Source organism: Taudactylus pleione, unplaced genomic scaffold (genome assembly GCF_031769625.1).
Source record: "Taudactylus pleione unplaced genomic scaffold, aTauple2 ptg000585l, whole genome shotgun sequence".
NCBI classification, from domain to species: domain Eukaryota; kingdom Metazoa; phylum Chordata; class Amphibia; order Anura; family Myobatrachidae; genus Taudactylus; species Taudactylus pleione.
Window position 1 is genome coordinate 3,403,219 of NW_028284987.1, and position 21,780 is coordinate 3,424,998.

A 21,780-nucleotide genomic window follows, 5' to 3' on the forward strand; every position below is an offset into this window, starting at 1 on the left:
GTGGACGATTTAAGTCGGCGGCGCCCACACACCAGGATAAGATTTGAAAAAGGCAACTTCCACACCCGGATAAGATTTAGTAAGGCAACTTCCACACCTATGGAAGTTTATATGTCGGCCACTTCCACGCACCTCTCTACAACAAAGACAACATGTACACCTTCTACTGTGTATAGAACGGTAAAACTACTTACCGAGCGGCTAGACTAACCCTTGCACATAGCCCTTAAGGATCGTACGATACCCTTAACTTTGTTCAACAAATATTCACTGTTACACACTTTTTTCCTGCGCAGAAAAACAAACGTTAACCCAGATATTGATAACAATTGAAAAATGTAAATCTCAACGGCTTTGTTTAAACACGTGGCAGCAGAACCGGAAGTACGTATATGCTATTGTGCGACCAGCCGCATACACAATAATGCGACTACCACACAACCGTATAATTACTTTTTAGCTGCCTATGCAAAAGTGCGTTTTTACTGTGCGCAAAACTGCGACTCAACCGCGTACTCAATACTGCTCACACGAAAACGCATAGCGATTTTTCAGCACAAAGCGGTTACAGGAAAACCCTGCATGTGGCCACTCCACCCTTTGCTGAGATATTGATAGCCGTATGTGCCGTGTGAGTAGGTAAGTGACCTCACTACTATGAGCCCCCAACTAACGATACTGATATGAACCTCTATATACCCCTGCCTGTACCTTCTAAGATCCTACCTATAAACCTCTAAAGATGACGCTAATTTGCGTACGCAGTCATACAGTAAATAGAGACTCCAAACTTAGAACATGTGGTTCCAAAGCACAAAGTATTATTCAAGTAAAAGTACAGTCAGTTACACGCTATTGATTCACACACAATTAGACGCAAAGGAATTATACAGACCCCAAGTACAGTATACATACGCAGCGCTTCCGGACCGGATGATAGGCATCATCAAGAAACCCCGTCGTCATTCAGCATTCAGCACGAAGACTAAAATCCCAGTGTTTGAGCACACATATTTATACCCCCCCAGAATAGACCGGACAATAGAGAAGTTTGTTGCTGATGTCATTGGTTCCCAGGGAGGAAGCATCTGTTACAGAGAGTTTAACAGGCTGGTTCAAATAGACTCACCCAGCCTCTAACAACTGGGGGTCTCTGCCCTCCCGCCCCCATGCAAAATTCTAACAGTTATACATTTTGTTGCTTGAAGTCTCTGGGGTCCATAAGTTGAGAATGCATGATGCGATCTCCACACCAATAGTACCGGAATTCTTTTGAAAGAGTACGCATCAGTACGAAACCAAACACGGCTTTCTTAGCATGTATAGAACCTTAGTTATCAAATATCTTTATTTCACAGCATTTATACTAACTGAACCAACTTAAATCTTATACTTTAAAGCTTATTAAACCTTATGTGTGAATATGTAATGGGTGAGTATGCGGGGTTTGATACAAGGACGCTAGTTAACTTGGGGCAGATGCGTGCGCATAAAGCTAATAAAACAGCGGTTTCATACAAAGTCCTATGCATTCGCTAATATGCGACTAGTTAACAGCGCAATTGTGCGTATTAATGTGTGTATGGGAAATGGTGAAAAGATGCAATCGCATGTTGCTAATAGTAATATCGCCACATGTACTAAAGTGTGTTTATCTAAAATGGCGCTTAGGTGGCCATTCGCAAAATGGCGTCTTGCAATCTAATTTTCTAAAATGGCGTCTTGCGGCCAGTCGCAAGATGGCGTCGCTGCGATTCAATTTTAAACTGATCTTGTCTCAGCCAATTATCCAGCTTCGACAATTATGTTAAATATAGTATGATTACCACAAGTATAAACTAATATATATGTATAATTTTTTTTTTTTTTTTAATAAACTTTGTATCATATATATACTTTTTGTGTATTGAGCAGACCAGAAATCCTACAGCAATATGACACCGCAGGTACAATACAGGACTATGTTGTCTCCATGCTGTGTGGGCTACAGAGACCTCTGATGTCGGTCCAAAATGCAGCTAGCTGGGGATATTTTAACACCAGATCCAAAACATGGAATACAGACATGTAAGTAGATTATCACAAGGTTCTTTATGTGCCATGGTACAATATAGAGCCATGGTGCCTGATAAGACCACTTGCCCTCCTTTTCCCTCTATAACAAAACTGATGTAAATGGAGGGATGTGGCCAGTTTGCAGAAGAGGGTAAGCTTACCATGAACAGACATTAGGCCTGATTCCTTACGGATCACTATTGCAATCGCAGCTGCGATTACACACGCAATTCTGCTGCAATAATATGCTAATGTCTGCAACTGCTCACCTGGCATAGAGACGCCCACTACTGCTTTCGCACATCATTAAGACCTCTCAATCTTGCATATAAATTGGTAACATCGACCCTCATACAGAATTACAGCAGCTCTGACCTGTCTCATCGCACGACGTGAGTCCTCAAGCTGCGAATGCCATCACAGTGGCTAATTTATGCATGCCCAGGAAACGGCGTTCAAAGGACAGGCACACCTGCGTTTCTCTAACCACTCCCCCATCACCACCACTCCCCCGTCACGTATCTATCGTATGTGATCACAGTGCGATCACAATAGTGGCCGGCACACGCACACTGCGGTGCATGCGCAGTACACATCATCGATAGATCTGCGTATGCTGTTGCAGTTGCGATCCGTAATGAATCAGGCCCATTGTCAACATTCTGATCAACAGTGTCAACAAAGTATACCAAACCCGATGGAACTTTGTTGCTAGTTAGGTATACAGCAGGTCGTTCTTACATCATTGTGAAATAACCTACAAGAGAAGAATAATTCATACATTAGACTAGTGGAGGGAATGTGGCGAGTTCTACTGCAAAACTAGCACAATGCTCTGTGATGAAAAGAAGCATCATACAACATTATTATAAGATAATATAGCACTGTTGCTGTTTAATGACAAAGAGGACGCTAAATACTGCTTGTGTTTTAGATTACAAGAGTGGGGGTTTCCAGTTTATCTGCTCCCTCACATTGTGGATGCAGGGTGTATAGCAGGGAAGACACCCTATGAGTGGTGTGGAATTCCACAAGGGACAGAGGTTGGAGTAGCATTGGGAGATTTTCAGTGTGCAGTGTATTCTTCTGCAGCTGAGCGCACAGATGCAGGTACTGGCAAACTATAGTATATTCAATTTCAACCAACTGAATTATTTGCATTGTACTAAACATTTGCATGTAATATAGATTTAATGGTTCCTTCTATTTCTCATCAATAGGTGCTCTAGCACTGATGTACATGTTCTCGCTAGGTGGTCTAGCAGTGATGTACATGCTTCCATTATCTCTAGAGTATAAACCCTATAAAGTAGGACCCTGTCTATGCTCAGTCTCTTGTCTTTACTGCTCTGTCAACCTCATTTGTCCTTTTGTTCTGTCTCTATGTATGATTTGTTTTTTTGTTTCTTTTGTTAAGCCAACTGCACAGCCTTGTGGAGTTTTGTTAGTGCTTTATAAGTAGATGATGATGATGGACGCACGTTCCTGCCAGGCACTCTAGCACCGATGTGTATGTTTCTGCCAGGTGTTCTAGCACGGTGTATGTTTCTGCCAGGCGCTCTAGCACCAATATGCATGTTTCTGCTAGGGTTTCTAGTACCGATGCACATGTTCCTGCTGGGCTCTCTAGCACTGAAATGCATGTTCCTGCTGGACTCTCTAGCACTGAATTGCATGTTCCTGATGGACTCTCTAGCACTCAATTGCATGTTCCTGCCGGGCTCTCTTGCACTGAATTGCATGTTCCTGCCGGGCTCTTTAGCAACGATGCGCATGTTCTTGCCGGGCTATCTATCACCGATAAGCATGTTCCTGCCAGGTACTCTAGCACCGATATGCATGCTCCTGCTAAGTGCTCTAGCACCGATATGCATGTTCCTGCCAGACGCTGTAGCACCGATATGTATGTTTTTATTGGGTTCTCTTGCACCGATGCACATGTTCCTGCTGGGCTCTCTAGCACCGATACGGATATTCCTGCCAAGTGATCTAGCACCGATGCACATGTTGCTGCTGGGCTCTCTAGCACCAATATGCATATTCCCGCTAGGCACTCTTGCACTGATAAGCATGTTCCCACCAGTCGCTCGAGGACTGATAAGCATTTTCTCACTGGGCTCTCTAGCACCATTATGCCTGTTCCAGCTGTGCACTCTAGAATGTCTGTACATGTTCATGACGTGCACTGTGGCACGGCCATATGTGTTCCTGCCATGCACTCAGTCACGCTTGTTCCCGATGTGCTTTCTGGCATGGCCTCAGTCACGCTTGTTCCCGATGTGCTTTCTGGCATGGCCTCAGTCACGCTTGTTCCCGATGTGCTTTCTGGCATGGCCCGATGTGAATATGGATGCTATAACAGTATTTGTTTCTTAGGAATGCTATGTCATTTTTTTAATTTAATTTCCAAAAGGAATTGTGTAAAGTAATTATAAGAAACAGAATACAGACATTCATCTGTATACCATAATTAACAGTGTTCATACAGTAGTCACTGTAAGTGTGGCTACATGCCAGAATGCCACTTTACAAACCACATCTACAGAGTCCCCACAGTGTCCACAACTAATAATTTATTAAGGTACCTGAAAAAGGATTGTTAGTTACATGAACATAAGGATATCTATCTTGGGACCTATGTCTGTACAGTGTATATTATTCTTTCATCTGTTATATTTGTGACATTACAGTACCATACATTTTATTCTCTAATTATTCATTGTATACATGTTTCACTGTTTTGTTTTTTTCTACAATTTTTTTAACAATAAATTTTAAGCAACTTTCATAGCAACGATCATATTCTGCTGCTCATGACCTTTGTCAGCGGCAGTGATGCATGACTGAGCAAGAAGCTAAATAATCCAGATCATTGTGCAGTCAGCACAGGATGTAGCAAACCTATATGGTAGCAGTACAAAGTAGACCATGCACCTAGCAATCATTTTGATCATGGATAGGATCTTTTTCAAGGGGCATGCAAATACCCAATGAAAAGTGTGCTATTTAAATCTTGAAGGAACTCAGCAATCAGTAATCCATATGGGTCAGCTGTGCTGCACCTTTCCAATCATTAAGTGACCAACCACAGTAACCAAATAATCTGGTTATTTTAATTGCAGTGTGCTGTCTCAATAGTAGTTGCGATAAAATACAAAATTAAAATAAAGAAAGCAAAGACTTTCCAATAAACACAATTTAAAGTTAATAGCTGGCAAAAGGTAAAGTATCACAATTGTCTTACAATGAAATACAGTACAGGTTGAGTCTCCCATATCCAAATATTCCGAAATACGGAATTATTTTGGCATGACTGAGATAATGAAACCTTTGATTTTTGATGGTTCAGTGTACACAAACTTTGTCTAATGCACAAATTATTAAAGATATTGTATAAAATTACCATCAGGTTGTGTGTATAAGGTGTATATAAAACATAAATGAATTTCATTGCTGTACACAAACTTTGCTTGAGCCACAAAATTATTGAAAATATTGTATAAAATTACCTGCAGGCTGTGTGTATAAGTTGTATATAACACATAAATGAGTATATTTGGGTCCCATTCCCAAACTATATCATTATGGTATGCAATTATTCCAAAATCCGGAATATTCCGTTATCCAAAATACCCCTGGTCCCAAGCATTTTGGATATGGGAGACTCAACCTGTATATCAAAGCTGTTGAAAAAACTCTTTGACAAATCAAAACTGAAAGTAGTAAATGCAAAATAAGTATTCTAATCATGGCTAGTACAGCAATTACAGGATCCTAAATAAAACAATGAGAATAGTGCACCCTTAATGACCATGAATCACAAACCAGTCTACAAATCCCATGAGAGTATTTTAAAAGCAGATAAATCACAGCCAACAGACAGAATGAATTTCAACAGCAGTATATAATGTGGCTAATACTAATAGCTCCAATAATATATGTGTACATAAAAACGGGATGTAGTTATCAGACCGGCGGACGGCATACCGCCGGTCTGAATCCCGCCACTGAAAGTCCTACACGGGATTTAAGATAGGCGTTGAAATACCGACGCCTATCTTAATACCGACACCGGAACACAGACAGACGTCAGCCCAAACCAGTTAAGTCCGGGGCATCTACGGGGCGTAGATGTTAGCCATGGGGGGGGGGGTTAGGTAGCATAGCGGAGTTAGAGTTAGGTTTTTAGGGGGAGGTTAGGGTTAGACACCCCTGGGGTGGGTTAGGCACTAAGGGGGGAGGGTTAGGTTTTGGCATGAACAGAGAGGATTAATGTTAGGGTGCAGGGTGGGGAGGGTTAGGGTTAGGCTACAAGAAGGGAGGGTTAGGGGGAAAAGGGGGTAGGGTAAGTATACTTACCCGACCCTTGATGGGATACCAACCATCGGGATGCCGCTGTCGGTATTTTGACAGGAGTCACCCCGACTGGTGCTTGCATGCCTATTCCCATTAAAACAATCCCCAACAGCATAACCCTTATCATCAGCATTTCTTGCACATGGCTTCCCTGCCCAGTAGCTTTTCTCACACATGCCCTTGTACTCACAAGCTTTTCTCACACAAACCCCCATGTCCACCAGCTTTTGTCAAGCATACACCCCTTCTATTGTCAACAGCTTTCCTTATCACCATCTGTTGTCAGACATGCCCTGCTGTCAACAACTTTTCTCAGCTTATCTCCATACCCACCAGCTTTTTTAAGACATGCCAGATGCCTACCTGCTTTTCTCTGACATTACCCATGCTCACCAGCATTTTTCACACATGCCCCCAAACTCAGCATATTTTCTCATACATGCCCTCTACTCACCACCTTTTTCCACACAAATGCTCCACTGCTTACCAGCTTTTCTAAAACATGGCCACTACTCTCACCAGCTTTTCTCAAACATACATTCCCTGTTCACCAGCTTTTCTCACACTTGTCATTTTGACCAGTGGCTTTTCTCATGCATGTCCCCTGCCCAAGCAGCTTTTCTTGCACATGACCCCCTGTACACCAGATTAGTCCCCACATTACAGATTTTATTACTTGATTTTCCTGCTTTGCTGTCTGCTACTCAGGACTGTAGGTATTTACAGCAGACTGCCCTGAGCTACACAGGAACAGAAACACAGCCCACCCTGCACTGTGTACCGTATGACTGCTGCTTTCACCTGACATCAGAAGAAGGTTTTACTGAAGAGGAGGTTACATGCTGAGCAGGGAGTCAGGGAAGCAGGCCTCATCACACTGCCCCAGTTACATCCTGAGCCCACACACATGAACTAGCCTGGACAGAAAGAAGTGCCAGAGAAGAGTGACAAGGAATATATATATATATATATATATGACACCCATTATCTGAACAGTTATGAAATATGAAAAGACATACAGTAGAAACGTCCACGGAAGACCCGGGCACGGCCGCTCCTCTGTCTGCTGTGCATGACTGCCGCATGCTCCACACTCCAGACAGTGACCAGTGACTGGGACACACACACACACCTGACAGGTCTCGCACACACTTGACTGATACTGACTGACGGGGTCTCACACACTGACAGGGTCTCACACACATTGACAGGGATCTCACACATGACAGGGATCTCACACACTGACAGGGATCTCAAACACACGCTGCGGAAGACAAGTGGGAAGACTTCCAACATGGGAAGCGGAGGTGGAGTACATCGCTGCTGGAGGGTAAGTAATTATGGACTAATTAAGCTAACTGAAAAACTTCAAATTGCTTAATTAGTCATCGGAGGGGGGGCTGTCCTAAGGGGTCCTGAAGCAAGTGCCGACAATTTTTCTTGGAAATAATAATTTTAGGAAATATTGGACTTGCTCTGAAGGTGCTCAAATTGAAAAAGTGATCATCCAAAAACTAGAACAATCTCTCACCCAATTAAATACCAAAAATCTCGCAACTGTGGGGAAAACCCTGCAGCACAAGATTTTGTGATAAATTCGCACCCAATTGAATATGCCCCATGTGCGCAAATCACAGCTGAGTCACTTACTGTATCTGGAAATCCTTACATCCCTAACATCGCGTATAATAGAATTTATAACTGTATACTGCATGTCTTTCTATACTGTGTACAATGTTTCCTAACCACATTAATGACGCTGCCGTATCTGGTGCGTGCGGTAGGCACCCACATTCTTTTACAAAGCTTTGTCTGCATGCACATGACAGTGTTGTATGATTTATTTTATCTATTTGCACTTATTATAGATCTCCTTTTGTCTTCTCATATGTAAGTCCTGAATATTAGCACTTCTGCTCAGCTGACATTCGCAATGCCAGATGGATTTCAGCCTGAAGACAGCCCCAGTCCTGCAGAAGCTGTCACTTATTTTCCTTACTTCAAGGATCAGTACTTGGCGGTCGCTGCTTCCCTGAATGGAGGAAATGTGTTTGCGTCCTTTGTCACAATGTTGGCCCAGTGGACGGCTGAGCTAGGTAAATACTAAAACACTGTAACTAGAACGTACATACAGATAGTCTATGTCAGGGTACACACTAACAGATGGGTGTGGTTCATGCTTCTATTGGGCACAGATTTACCTTGGCTGTGTACCCTGTTTTGCCAATGGAATTGTTCTGGTGTGACGGGAATAGAGTTCTCCATTCAGTTTAGTGTATACTCTCTGTGTGTATCATGCAAGGTTACTGCTCAGAAAATTCCAGCATTGTTTATTGCCCTGTGACAGGAAAATGCGAATTATCCTGTCCTTATTCCGCTATTTAAATACTGCTGGGCTTTAGCTGCATTTCCTGATTTTCAGCTTGCTGGGTAAGAGAATCACAGAAAACTGCTGTTGAATTAAAATAAAATAACACAATTAGATAAGTGCAGTCTTGTCTCAAGACATCTGTAATTTCCTGATCTCATTAGCTGATGTGTTGTGAAGACAAAAACTCTATTCTTCTCTTTTTTTCTGGATAAAAAGCATTCCTGTGGTTCCATCATTGCACTAACAGGTTTTTTAAATGTATTTTTTGTAAACTCAGATTTGAATTTCTAAGAATTTTAATTTTGTGCTTATTCTGATAATATTAATAGTAATAATAATAATAATAATAATAACAACAGTAAGGGTAAATTTACTAAGATGGGAGTTATATTTAAGAAGTGATGCCCATAGCAACCAATCAGATTCTACTTCTCATTTATCTAGCACCTTCTAGAAGATAATACATGGAATCTGATTGGTTGCTATGGGCAACATCACTTCTTAACAGAACTCCCATCTTAGTAAATTTACCCCTAAGTATTAGCCGGATTGCAAACTTTTCGTCCTTAGAATATTACTGTGTTGCCTTTATAAATAATCAGGTTACCAAAAATGTAAAATATAAACTCAGTATAGTGGTTAGCATAAAATCATGTTGGGCTCAATAAAGCTGCAGGTAAAAATGACATCTTATGGGTTCAGGCTAGGTCATATGTGAATGCTGTAAAATGTGGTTTCATACAAAATGTCAATAGTGTTTAACTATAATGCATTCAAAGTGCTGGCTCGGGTTATGCTACATCATTTTTTGCAATGTGGGTTAACTGTAAAAACTTGAAATGTCAAAGTGATCATAAAAATCATGTTCATAGGAACGTGTTTAATTTACCTACCCCCATGTTTCAGGCTTTTACCATTTAGTAAATATTGTTGTTACTCACAGGAAAGGAAGTCATTGTGTATGTGTAAATGTTCCTAAGAATGCAGCCTTTAAATGCTACAGAGAAGGGGCCTAATTCCCTACGGATCACTATTGCAATCTCAGCTGTGATTATTATTATTATTACATTTTATTTATAGGGCGCCACAAGTGGTCCGCAGCACCGTACATACAGTAAACGGTACACAGAACATTACATTACAATACAGTAACCAACTTATAAACAGAACACACGTAACAATTAGCAATACAATTCTCCATACACAATACAGCTGGGAAGGTGAAGGCTGTCATAGAAGTGCTAGAGAAGAAGGCTGTGAGACAGTGGGGAGGAGGACCCTGCTCCTCGGAGCTTAAAATCTAGGGGAGAGGGGATTATGCACTCAGGTCTGCTGCGAAAATATGCTGATGAAAGCAATTGCAAAGCCATCGCACAGCCAGAATAGAGACACCCACTACCGCTATCTCACATCCGTAATACCTTGCAATCCTGCGTATACATCGGTAACATCGAGTAAAATCGGCCCGTCATGCACATTTACAGCAGGTCTGACCTTACTCAGAAATTGCTGACCTCGTCACGCGCAGTGAGTACTAAAGCTGCGTTTGTCGTCACAGTGGCTAATTATGCACGCCCAAGCAACGGTGTTCAAATGGATTGACATGCCTGCGTTTCTCCATCCATTCCCCTGTCACCACTCCCAAACACTGACCTCCCGTCCCTCGCTCTGCGGTGGCTTTTGTATCTGTGTAGGTGCTCGCAGTGCTAACTCACGCACGCCCATTGCGATGCATGCACTGTACGCTCCATCGACCGACCTGCGTACGCTGTTGCAGATGTGATCAGTGATGAATCAGGCCCAAGTTGCACACCATGATGGGGGCGAGTCCATGTCATGATGGGATCCTTGCCACACCCAGGGGCATGTCCCTTAGCCCACTCTGCTCACCATAAACCACCCATTTTGCAAGCAGCACCTGTACACCGCTGCAATGCTATGCCAGTGGCATGCATGCCAAACTTCTGGCCCATGAAAAACGCAGTCCAATTAGGACATCAGGACAGAGACTTCACAGCAGGACTGTCTTGACGAAACTCAGATGACAGATGTTCACGCAGCAGCGGATCACAGAAGCGGGCAGGAGGTGTTTATTTGCACAAGACGCCTCCTGTGGTATTAGCATAATTTTGCATTGCCGCTACCTACAAAAACACATTGGCAAAGTGATTAGCGTACAGCTCTGAATCAGGCCTATAGTTGCAAAAATAGACTTTTGGTTTTGTATGTTTTAACCCTTGGTTTAGAAAAAAAAAAGTACTTACATTCCCTACGCAAGTCTCCATTTGCCAGTCTGGCCTGCAAATATCAGGTTTACTAGGATGGAGCACCTACATAATAGTGTAACAGAAAGCGAACTCACCTACTGCATGCCTGGCATCCTATTTGCTGCTATTCTTACTTTAGAAAGCTGCCTGCAAGCAGAATTATTAGTAAACATTAATAAAAGTAAGATCCCTCCAGGTAAAGTGACAATAATAGCACAGTAAGAATCCACTTTTGTTAATTTGGACTCTAATTAACATTAAGATTCCCTCATTTTATCTTATGTTCTCTCATTTTATTTATTATTTCAGGTCTTGAAACTTCTGATTCCAACATCTACACCAGAGTGAAGAATGCAGCCTTACTTGTAAATGAGACCCACTTCACAATCCGTCCCACACTCTTTGGTGAGAGACACGCGCCTGACTCTTTTGCTTCTGTGTCAAACATGACATCTACTGAGCTGTCATTAGGTCACGTGACCAGAGCCATTTGTCACGGGATCATCGAGAACCTTCATTCCATGCTGCCAGCCCATCAGCTGAAAGAATCTGGGATTAAGCGGATCATTGGAACGGGCAGTGCTTTGGCCAGGAATGCTGTGTTAAAGCAGGAGGTGGAGAGAATCTTCCCTTTTCCTGTGGTCTATGGAAAGGATGTTGATTCTGCTGTAGGTGCTGCTATGATAATGGTGAAACAATAAATTGATATTAATCCTGTGATCTCTCATTGAGGGCCTTTATTGTTTCTACTGATACTATTCAAAGCCGTTCTGTTCAGATGCCAATAGCTTAATAGTATCTGGTGGACAGTCACATCATGGTTTTCTTGGCATCTATATAGTACCTGCCATATAGCATCCTGTTTCCAATACTATAGCTTCAGTCATGTTACTGATACAAATATCTGGTATGTTTCAAAGGTGTTTTGCAATATGTACTTCATCATGTCTTAAATCAAGTACCACATAATGTTTGAAACAAACTATTTTTGGAACTGTTTTACATATAATCACTGTTTTTGCTTTCAAGATTACAGTAGAAGTTGGTGGGGGATTGTGTGGCTGGGGTGCTATTATAACGTAATTGTTTAAGTCCTGTAACCTCTGCAGTCTGATAATGTAACAAACCACATTATAAAGGATTGTATGCCACCAGTTATTTAATACATTTATGGAATTGAATATCCAATTAGCGGACCCCATTTTATTTATTGTATAGTGTTTGTGTGTTGTAGAAATTTAGTCCAGGCTAATGACCATATAAGGTCATGAATAATAGTGAGTGAAAAAATTAAAATCTGTAAACAACATTTAATAAAATCAGATGCAGCCAGCACCCTGATGATGAGTGTGAATACTCACTAATAGCCCTTTTACACTAAAGTCCCGGGTCAGACCCGTAACAGACCCCCTTTAGACTGCTGCGCAGACTCAGGTTGTTCCCAGGTCGGCGCCTTTCATATTGTACACGGGTGCAGTGTAACTGTTCTGCCGGTGCTTGGCGATAGCATAATCTCCAAGTGCCGGGAAATCCAGAACTCCATGCTTTTAAACGGGACCCTGGTCGGACAACCCAAGTTACCCGTTTACAAAGATAAGGCCACAAACGGGAGGGGTGGGGTCTGCTCACAGCATTGCAGGAATCATGGCTGATGGATTAGCCCTGAGTTAATGAGTGTTTGTGCTTTACTGCTATTTGATTCAGCCAGCGAGAGCATGATGCAGCTTCTGACAGCATAGTGTACAGTTCAAAACTTCGTCACTCCAATTAGCCATCACTGTAGTGACAGTAGTGGTATTAACCCATTTCAGACTGCCCCAATGCTGCCGCTGCTGTTGTCTGCAGTGTGCTGCTTGTGTGTCTGGATGCTGACATCATCAAGTGAGACCCAGTTTGCTGAGTCCCGGGTTGGATAACCTGGGTAGAACCCGTTCACACTGCACTACGACCCGAGTCGGTCCAGTGTTCAACCCTGGTTGATACCTGGGTTGAAATGCTGGATATTTTTTGGTGGCGCGTTCACTCTGCACCTCGACCCGACAATAACCCGGGTTATTTTGGCAGTGTGAAAGGAGTATAAACTTGTGAGGTCATAAAATTAGGCATGGCCTGGGTTGGATAACATGGGTTGTGCCATGTGAACTACGCCATTACCCGGGTCCAACCCTGGTAGCTACCCGGGTCGGATTCCCGGGTCACTTGACTACTACTTCAATACTCAGAAATCCAATAATCGACTGATCGGCGACCAAGTTGCGCCTTTGTATGCAGTTGCTTGAATTTGCAAAGCCGCTGGTGGGCATTTCAATACAAATTTTTGGAGCTCCGAATATTTTTGTATAGCCATTGCGTACAAATTCACAGCTGCATCTCTGAATCAGGCCATTTTTCTTCCAGAGAATGGTTAAGGACTAGTCAAAGGTCACATATAAGCAATCTAGAGAATTAGGCAGTATCCTGGCAAGGTCACACCCGGAACCAAGAAAGAACCAACAGCAAACAGTTAAAAGCAACTGCACCTTTCACAGACAGTGCATAATAATGCTGGTTTGAAGTTCTCCACATTCAAAAGATGGTGTTATTTTGAGGTGTAATAGTAATGCTTTGCAAACTATTTTTTACTTTATAGATGTTATTCCACTGTAATTATGCAATCCAAGTGCTGTGTCCGAAAACGCTGCATTGGATCACCATCTTGATCATCGAATACGATGGTTGCAACCAACGGCCATCTGAGAAAGCCAGAGGCTCCTCCGAATGGCTGTCTTACCTGTGTAGCCTGAAGCCAGGAAACCTGCATCAGAACCCCGGCCTCGGCACTCCCAGAAAATGGAGGCGGCTCACCCCAGTTTCTGGGAGAGCAGGTGGGCTCCATTCACTCCCCGTCCCCCAAACTATACGATGTGTACAATATAGTGTTCCGATCCGCGTCAAAAAGATATTTTGTACAGTATATCATGTAGTGTGTACCCAGCTTAGGTTAGTCTTCCCAAAGGAGTTCAAGTTATGTGCGGCATATTTTGAAACCTTTGTCATTTATATTTTTAAACAGAATTGGTATGTAATGCCGACGGCTGATTAGCTGCCGGATGAAATACCGCCCCCCGGAAGCCCGAACGCTTTACATCCCGACTGGGGCTGGTAAGTACCCTAACTCTCGCCTGTCCCCCCCCCTAACCCTCCCTTAGTGGTGCCTAACCCTAACCTCCCCCCGGTAGTGCCTAACCCTAACTCCCCTTCCCGCACCCTAAACCTAACCCCCCCCTAAACCTAACCCCCCCCCCCCTCCCCCGCCCCGTGGCTAGCACCGAACATACACCACTTACCTTCATTCGGCATGGCGGCTGTCAGGATCTCGGCGTCAGGCCACAGATAGGCGTTGGGATTAAGACGCCTATCTTTAATCCCAAATAGGGCTTTCCGCATCGGGATTCTGGCAGGCGGCATTCAGACACTGGTAAGTTAACTACATCCCTTTTAAACAACATGTTGCCATTTCTAGATACCAATGATACATATGGCCATTTCTAGATACCAATGATACATATGTGAAAACAAAAGCAAGCTGGCATTTTAAATGTAATTTACTGGGGTAAAATGTTACAAATACAACCAATATAACATGTAAATAACAGTATTAGCTTACTAGGTTCTTTTTAGATTGGGTCTCCCCGATCTGTGCCCCTACCAATCCCTTTCCTCAGTCATCCATGGGTCCACACACTCCCGCTAGGTGGAGTTGCAGAAGCGTGAGTTAGTGTTGTTGTAGATTGGCTGCTTGCTGATGATGCTGTGGCAGCTGGTAAGTTGGGACGTTGTTCTGCAGCTCGCTAATCATCATAATTTAGGGTTGCTCACAAAATGTTTCAGTCAGTTTTACCAACCACCTATCAATATTTGATTCCATTTTATTGGGTGTGAATTGTGCCGCTGTTGTTGCTGATGTTAATTTGGCCAGTTGGGAGATTAAGCTAGCAGTTGTCTGGTCCTGCATAAAATCCATCTGTTCATCAAGTGAGCCAGATACTTCAGACAACCTTGGCTGGGCTTGTGTTTGGGAGGGCAAGAGCTGCTCAGAGTCCTGTGTGAAAGATGCCTGGTGTCTCCTCTGCACTCAGCCGAATCCATTGCAATGAAGATGATGCTCATTTGTCTATGTTTAAAAAGGATTAAACTATATTTATCAGGTCCATTTTACAAAAGTGACTTTTACCGTTTTTGTTGTATGTTTTAGTGTTGAGAAAAAAAATTTAGCCTAATAAAACACAATTACAAAGTGACTAACAATGAGAGACTTTAATAAGTTAGTGTTTGGTGGCCATATTATTTTATAAAATAATGATGTCATTCAGGAGGACCGCCGGCCGCATGGTTCAAATCCCGGCAGCGCCAGCCCGACGTGGAAGGAAATCCCGATCGTGCGAAAGGTAAGTATTATCTAACCTAATCTACCCCCTAAACCTAACCCTCCTTTAGGGTGCCTAACCCTAACCTCCCCCCTGTGCCTAACCCTAATCCCCCCTTTCCCCGCCATCTACACCTAAGTCCCCCGGGGGGTGCCTAACCCTAAGTTCCCCCCGGGGGTGCCTAACCCTAACCCTCCCTCCCCCTAACCTAAACCTAACCTCCGAGGGAAGTACCTAACCCTAAGTCCCCCCCCCGGAACCCTAAACCTAAACCTCCCCCCTCCCGGCGTAGGTTAAGTAACCCTCGCCGGGATTCTGTAGTGGAGATGCCGGCGGTCGGCATAACGACCACAGACATCATGAACGTATACCATTCATGATATTCTTTCCATTACTATAAAATCTGTGCTTCGCCAACACCTTTATGACACTTGGGATTTTTAATACACATTTTGATGCTTCCTATTATTTTGATTATGATAAAAATGGTTTGTAATACTCTAGGTATTGCAAAATCTATGCTTAGATATGAGGTCAAACTCTCTCGACTTTGGACAAGTTCAACTAGTATCTACAATGGATTAAATCCAAACACAATGTAAGTTATGAATCAACAGGTGCCTATTACTGTACATCCGGAAAGTTTATATGTAAACTCGCAGAAAACTCGCCACATGTTCCAGCGACATACAGTAGATCTCACTGGTACCTCAGACCCCAATACATTTCCCCCATAAAATTATGGGTAGCCGCCAATTTTTTGCTACTGGCTTTTGATCGGTCTTCTCCAGGGTCATGGGGTGTGGTATAAAAGATCACAGTATAAAGGTCAATAGGTTGAAACCAGATGGTCAACATGCAATAGGTCGACAGGGACAAAAGGTTGACTTTTTTTAATTTATTTTTTTAGCTCTAACCCTCCCACTAGTGCCTAACCCTCGCCCCGGTGCCTAAACCTAACCCAAGCCTATCCCTCCACCTAGTTCCTAACCCTACTGTACCCTCCGACAGCCTAACCCTGCCCCTAGTGCCTAAACCTAACCCTCCCCTATTGCCTAATCCTAACTGTACCCTCCAACAACCTAACCCTTCCCAAGTGCCTAACCTTAAAATGTTGAAGAAAAAAAAATGTTTCACCATATGTGTGTCGACCATTTAAACCTGTTGACCTTTTATACTGTCAACCTTTTGTCAGATGATCTTTTTGTACCTGTCGACCTTTTGTCCCTGTTGGCATATTGCATGTCGGCCATCTGGTGTCGACCTATTGACTGTCGACCTCTTCATTGTTGATCTTTCATCCGGATACCAGGTCATGGGCCTCACCTAGGCCACTTTTTCAAGACACTTGGCCCAAATCCTTGAGGGATGTCTGCTGAGTGGGTAAACTTTTTTTGTAAAGTTATTTTGCAAAAAAATACTATTAGAGATAAGGGAACTATGGGGCAAGGAAAAAAACAAAAACATTAAAAAACAAAATTAAGCATTCATAAGAAGTTATGTTGTTGTATGCATGCTCATATGACGTTTCCTATATTTTAGACATTGAATGAGATCCAACTTCAGGATCCATGCTCCCCTCCCGGTGCATAACCCACGCCTTGGAGGAGTCCTAGGAGCTGGTGTTGCCATTGCCATTCAAGCTCTAGAACCCTTTGACAGGATGCGTTTTTTCAAGATTTGACCAAACCTTGTGCTCATTTGAATGGTTTCTAATTGTGCTGCCAATGGTTTGCAAGGCAGCTTTCTTGTTGTAAGTTGCTTTTCTCTAAAGCACTGCCTATGCACCCAAATCCATGAGATGTTGGAAATGTGTGTACAATTTGGTGTTCTAGCAGAGGTGTGTGCACACCAGTGGATATATAAAGAACCCTGGCAACTATCCAGGGAACTTAACCAGGATGTGTGGTTTATTGCGTACTCACAATTACACTTGTTTTGTTCAAGACATGAAGCGGAGTGGCTGTAGGCCGTTGACTGTCTCACGTACTGCTGCAATGGTGAGGGCACTGGAACAGCGTTAATAAGTCATTACTGGTCTCAGATCTCAGGAGCTTAGAGGACTACAGCCTGGATTTTTCACCCTTTGATTGCAATGAAGTTGTCTCAGCATAAATTCCCAGGATACAAGTTCCTGAAACTGAAATAATTTTGCTCTCACTGTGTGCCTTATTCAGATGTGAACACAAATGTCATTGCAGCTGCAATCTCTCACGGATTGCAATTGCTAAAATATGCTAATAACGCACTCGACACCCACTGAAAGCATCTCACATCCGCCACTCACGCACAAAACCGGAAACCTCAAACGCAGATCAGGCAGCTATCAACCTTCTCAGTAAACCTAAGCTGTTGCAGACATAGTGGGTCTCCAGACATTCACAGGGCTCTCCTGCTACAAGTGAGGATACAGTGGTAATTTATGGATGCCCAGAAAATAGTGTTTAAATGGTCTGATGCGCCTGCGTTTTTCTAACCACCCCCACATTACCTCGCCCAAATGCTCAATGCCTGTCACTCACTTTGCGAATGCCTCCTTTGTGTGAGTGGTGCGTTTGCAGTGCGACTTACATGCATGTGCAATGGGTAACAATTGCTCAATCTGCATAAATATCGACATTGCAACGACATCTGAATTAAGCCCTATGCCTTTTGTCAACTTCATAGTGTGTGCCTCTAACACCACTGCCAAGAAGTCAAACTCTGTTGTTAATTCTGAAGCATGTCTATTGCTATTTTTTCATCATCTATTTGTACACCAACAGACATTAACTGCTGAGAAACAGACATCATCCTGTCTATATAATCACTCAAACTCGTGCATTGTATCTAGCTATAATTTTCCCATGAATTATGGAGCACACATGTTGTTCCACACACAAGCCTATGGTACCCATGGTTCTCTCTATTTCATCTGGGCTTGGACTATCACCAGGATCTACTTTTACTTTACACAGTCTTTCCCACTTAATAGCAAATCTCCATGTAGTGTAGCGAAATTCACAGCAGTGTTCTGTGTAGCACCAATCCTAGTTAGCAGAATCAAATCCATCATATCATGCGAGCTTTGTAACGATATTTGATAAATGTTAGTGTAACCTTTACACTCCTAAACAATTGTATACGTTTTAAATATATTGTTAAGAAGGAATTGAAAAACACATGAAACAGTACTATACAGATGTGTACTGATTCATCTAGCCTCAATACAAATGTGGCACGAGATGCCTGGCATGAGTAAGCTGCCAGGTACCATGTGACTCTTCTTTGCCCGAAAATGTGTCGTAGTTGCATTGCAATCACAATGTGCTGTGATTAAGACACACCAGGAGACTGTGCTGATTAATTTGATATGCGACACTTGTATATGTGTGTGCGAGTGAGTCTGTACATGAAGCACAATGGAACTAGGCATGAAAAAGCCACTGCAAATTCAGACTCAGTCGCACATATATATACAAGTGTCGCCTATCCAATTAATCAGTACAGTGTCCTGATGCGTCCTAGTCGCATCAAATTGCAACTAAAATGCATTTTCGGGCGAAAAAGACGCATAAAAAACACTTGGTACAAGCAGACCTGGCGTGCCAAGAGGGGCAGTTTGGCACGACTGCAGCAACAGTGTTTCAGTACACATCTGTAGTTGCACTTGGAGTTTAAATGCATTTATCAGGATAAGGAGAGCATACAGCAAGCATCCAAAATTTAGTTATTTTGATAAAAATGGTGCTAAAAAACCCGACTTGATTGTGCTCTTTGTGCTCATAGAAAAAAACTTTTATTCTGCTTGCATGTGAAAACCATTAACAATTGCAGGGTTTTGGCCATTTACAGTACATGAGGATGTTAGTCAGAAATACTGTAGATTTTTGCAGTTACTGAATGCAGCATGCACATTCCTGAAATGGTAAAATCTTCTTTCTATTTGTAACTTTAGACATTTGTTTCATATTTTATTTAATTACCTAAAATTTAATCTTAACAGTTTTCTACCCAAATATATCAGCTCACTGACTGTCTCTGCGCTGTAGCACTAGTAGATGGGGCATCATCTTTCATGACTGACTCACCATCATTTGGCCTGTATTGTTGCATGGGTATGTAGTCGGGATGCGGATGGTCTAAATGCCAATCGTCGGCATCCCAATTGTCTAATCCTGGCAAGGGTCTAATGACAGGCGCCTCCCGACGCCTGTCATTTTACCTACGCTGGGAGCCTGACGCCCGGCCTCCCGATCGAAGGTAAGCCGGGAGGAGGGCAAGTTAGGGGCTCTTGGGGGGGACTTAGGGTTAGCCAGCCCCCCGGGAGACTTAGGTTTAGGCTGCGGGGAAGGGGTGTTTAGATTTAGGCACTTGGGGGGGGGGGGTTAGGTTTAGGCACTTGGGGGGGAGGTTAGGGTTAGGCACCCCTAAAAGAGGGTAAATCATACCGATCCCGGTTGCATGGTGTCTGTGTAAGAATCAAGATTTAATTTAGGCAAACGTTTATTTTTCACTTTGTACAAAATTAAAATATACTTATAATATTTAAATATAAAAAGTGACACAAATTGCATGTTGGAACACATGACAATTTTGTTTAATTTCTTATAATACATTTTTTAAATTAAGATATTTTTTTTTCCATTGTGTTAACATGATGCTACTGTGTTGATGATGATTCCAAATCATGGATGTTGATACCTGCTTTAGCAGGCAGAAAGTTTCGGACTTGCTCCTCATATTCCAAAAATGTAATTTGAACAGTGGAACCTCTTCGGGGGGGCTCTTATTATTAAATATTATTTCTATATTTTTAATATATGTAGTATACTGCATGTGAAAAAATATAATGATGAACAATATATGTAGGATAAGGTAATAGCGTTACCGATTTACAACATCTTTATACTCGAATAGGGCAGCATGGTTAATGTTGTGCTTTGCGTCTCAGCTTAATATATTGACACATGGTCCACACAATTGCCCATTAAACTTGGAAAATGAAATCAATTATAGATAGGAAAAAGAGCAATGTATGCAACTTTCATCTGTCAGTCCGGGATGTAGTTATCAGTTATTAAACTGGCAGATGGGATCCCGCCGGTCTAAATCCTGACAGTAGAAGCCCAACTTAAGATAGTCGTTGAAAATACTGACGCTTATCTTAATCCCGACACCGGAATCTACACAGACGCCATCCCGAACGAGGTAAGTCCGGGGCGTCTTTGCAGTTAGCCATGGGGAGAGGGGACTTAGGGTTAGGCACCCTCCCATGGGAGGGTTAGGCTAGGGGAAGGGGGGGTTAGGCACCACTGGGGGGAGTTTAGGGTTAGGCACCCCCCGGGAGGCTTAGGTTTAGGGTGCAGGACGGGGGCTTTAGGTTTAGCCACCCCCGAGGGGACTTAGGGTTAGGCAACTCCTCGGGAGTTTTATGGTTAGGCAACACCAAGGGAGGGATAGGGTTGAGGGGGGAGAAGGGAGGGTAAGAGTACTTACCTTCCATCATTGGGATCTCCTCTTGTCGGGCTTCCGCGGTCGGGATTTGAACCGGCGGCTAAAGAGCCGCCGGTATTCCGACACCATTCCATTTTACTGTGCAAGTATAGGGATTAGGTGAATAATTTTATGTTCTTTTCATGTCTTCCTTTGAAGGAATCTATTCTAATTTCCAGAGGTTTAAATAGACATCTGCAAATAATACACATCTTTGCAAATCTTCGAGGCTTGGGCATATATTTTAAGGCTTGGGCATGTTTTACGAGGCTTGCACATCTTTTGCAAGGCTTGGGCATCTATTACGAGGCCTGGGCATTTGTTATGAGGCTGGGCATCTTTTTCCCTATAGATATTGTGGAATTACAAGTCAAAGTTTGCCCTATATTTTGTAGTAAGAGGACAACGCCCCTGTAAGGGATATGATACTTCGAAAGGGATGTAGTTATGGGATTGACAGTCACTATGTCGAGAGTGACCATGTTGATCCCAGAATGCCAGAGCTGACATGTCAGGCAGGTTAACGTTCTACTTACAGCCCCGGATCGGTACTACAACTTTAATTATGCAGCTTTACCAGCATCTTTACAATTGTAAAGCTGATCCGGTTAACATGCTGTAAGTAGCATGTTAATCTGCTGGACATGCCGGTTCCTACATTCTGGGATCAACATGGTCACTGTCAACATAGTGACTGTGTGTTGATCCTCTAGGTTCAAACATCTTGTGAATTAATTAAGACATCAATCTTAAATCCAATAGATTGCTAAAGTTTCAAAATTATTTCACATATTGTAATCAGCAATGGATTGGCCAATGGCTTTATAGGGATTTTTCTCGACGGTCTGTC

General features: G+C 42.8%; 1 protein-coding gene across 1 annotated transcript in view; it reads left to right on the forward strand.

Annotated features, from left to right (window-relative positions):
* SHPK (sedoheptulokinase) overlaps positions 1–12,230 on the forward strand; it is a 36,291-nt gene extending 24,061 nt beyond the window's left edge. Inside the window, exons 4-7 of the mRNA XM_088453674.1 lie at positions 1,915–2,067; positions 2,990–3,165; positions 8,307–8,507; positions 11,359–12,230. Of these exons, the coding sequence (XP_088309800.1) occupies positions 1,915–2,067; positions 2,990–3,165; positions 8,307–8,507; positions 11,359–11,750 (922 nt within the window). The 3' untranslated portion in view covers positions 11,751–12,230. The remainder of the gene's footprint in view (positions 1–1,914; positions 2,068–2,989; positions 3,166–8,306; positions 8,508–11,358) is intronic.
* Positions 12,231–21,780: the final 9,550 nt, after the last annotated feature.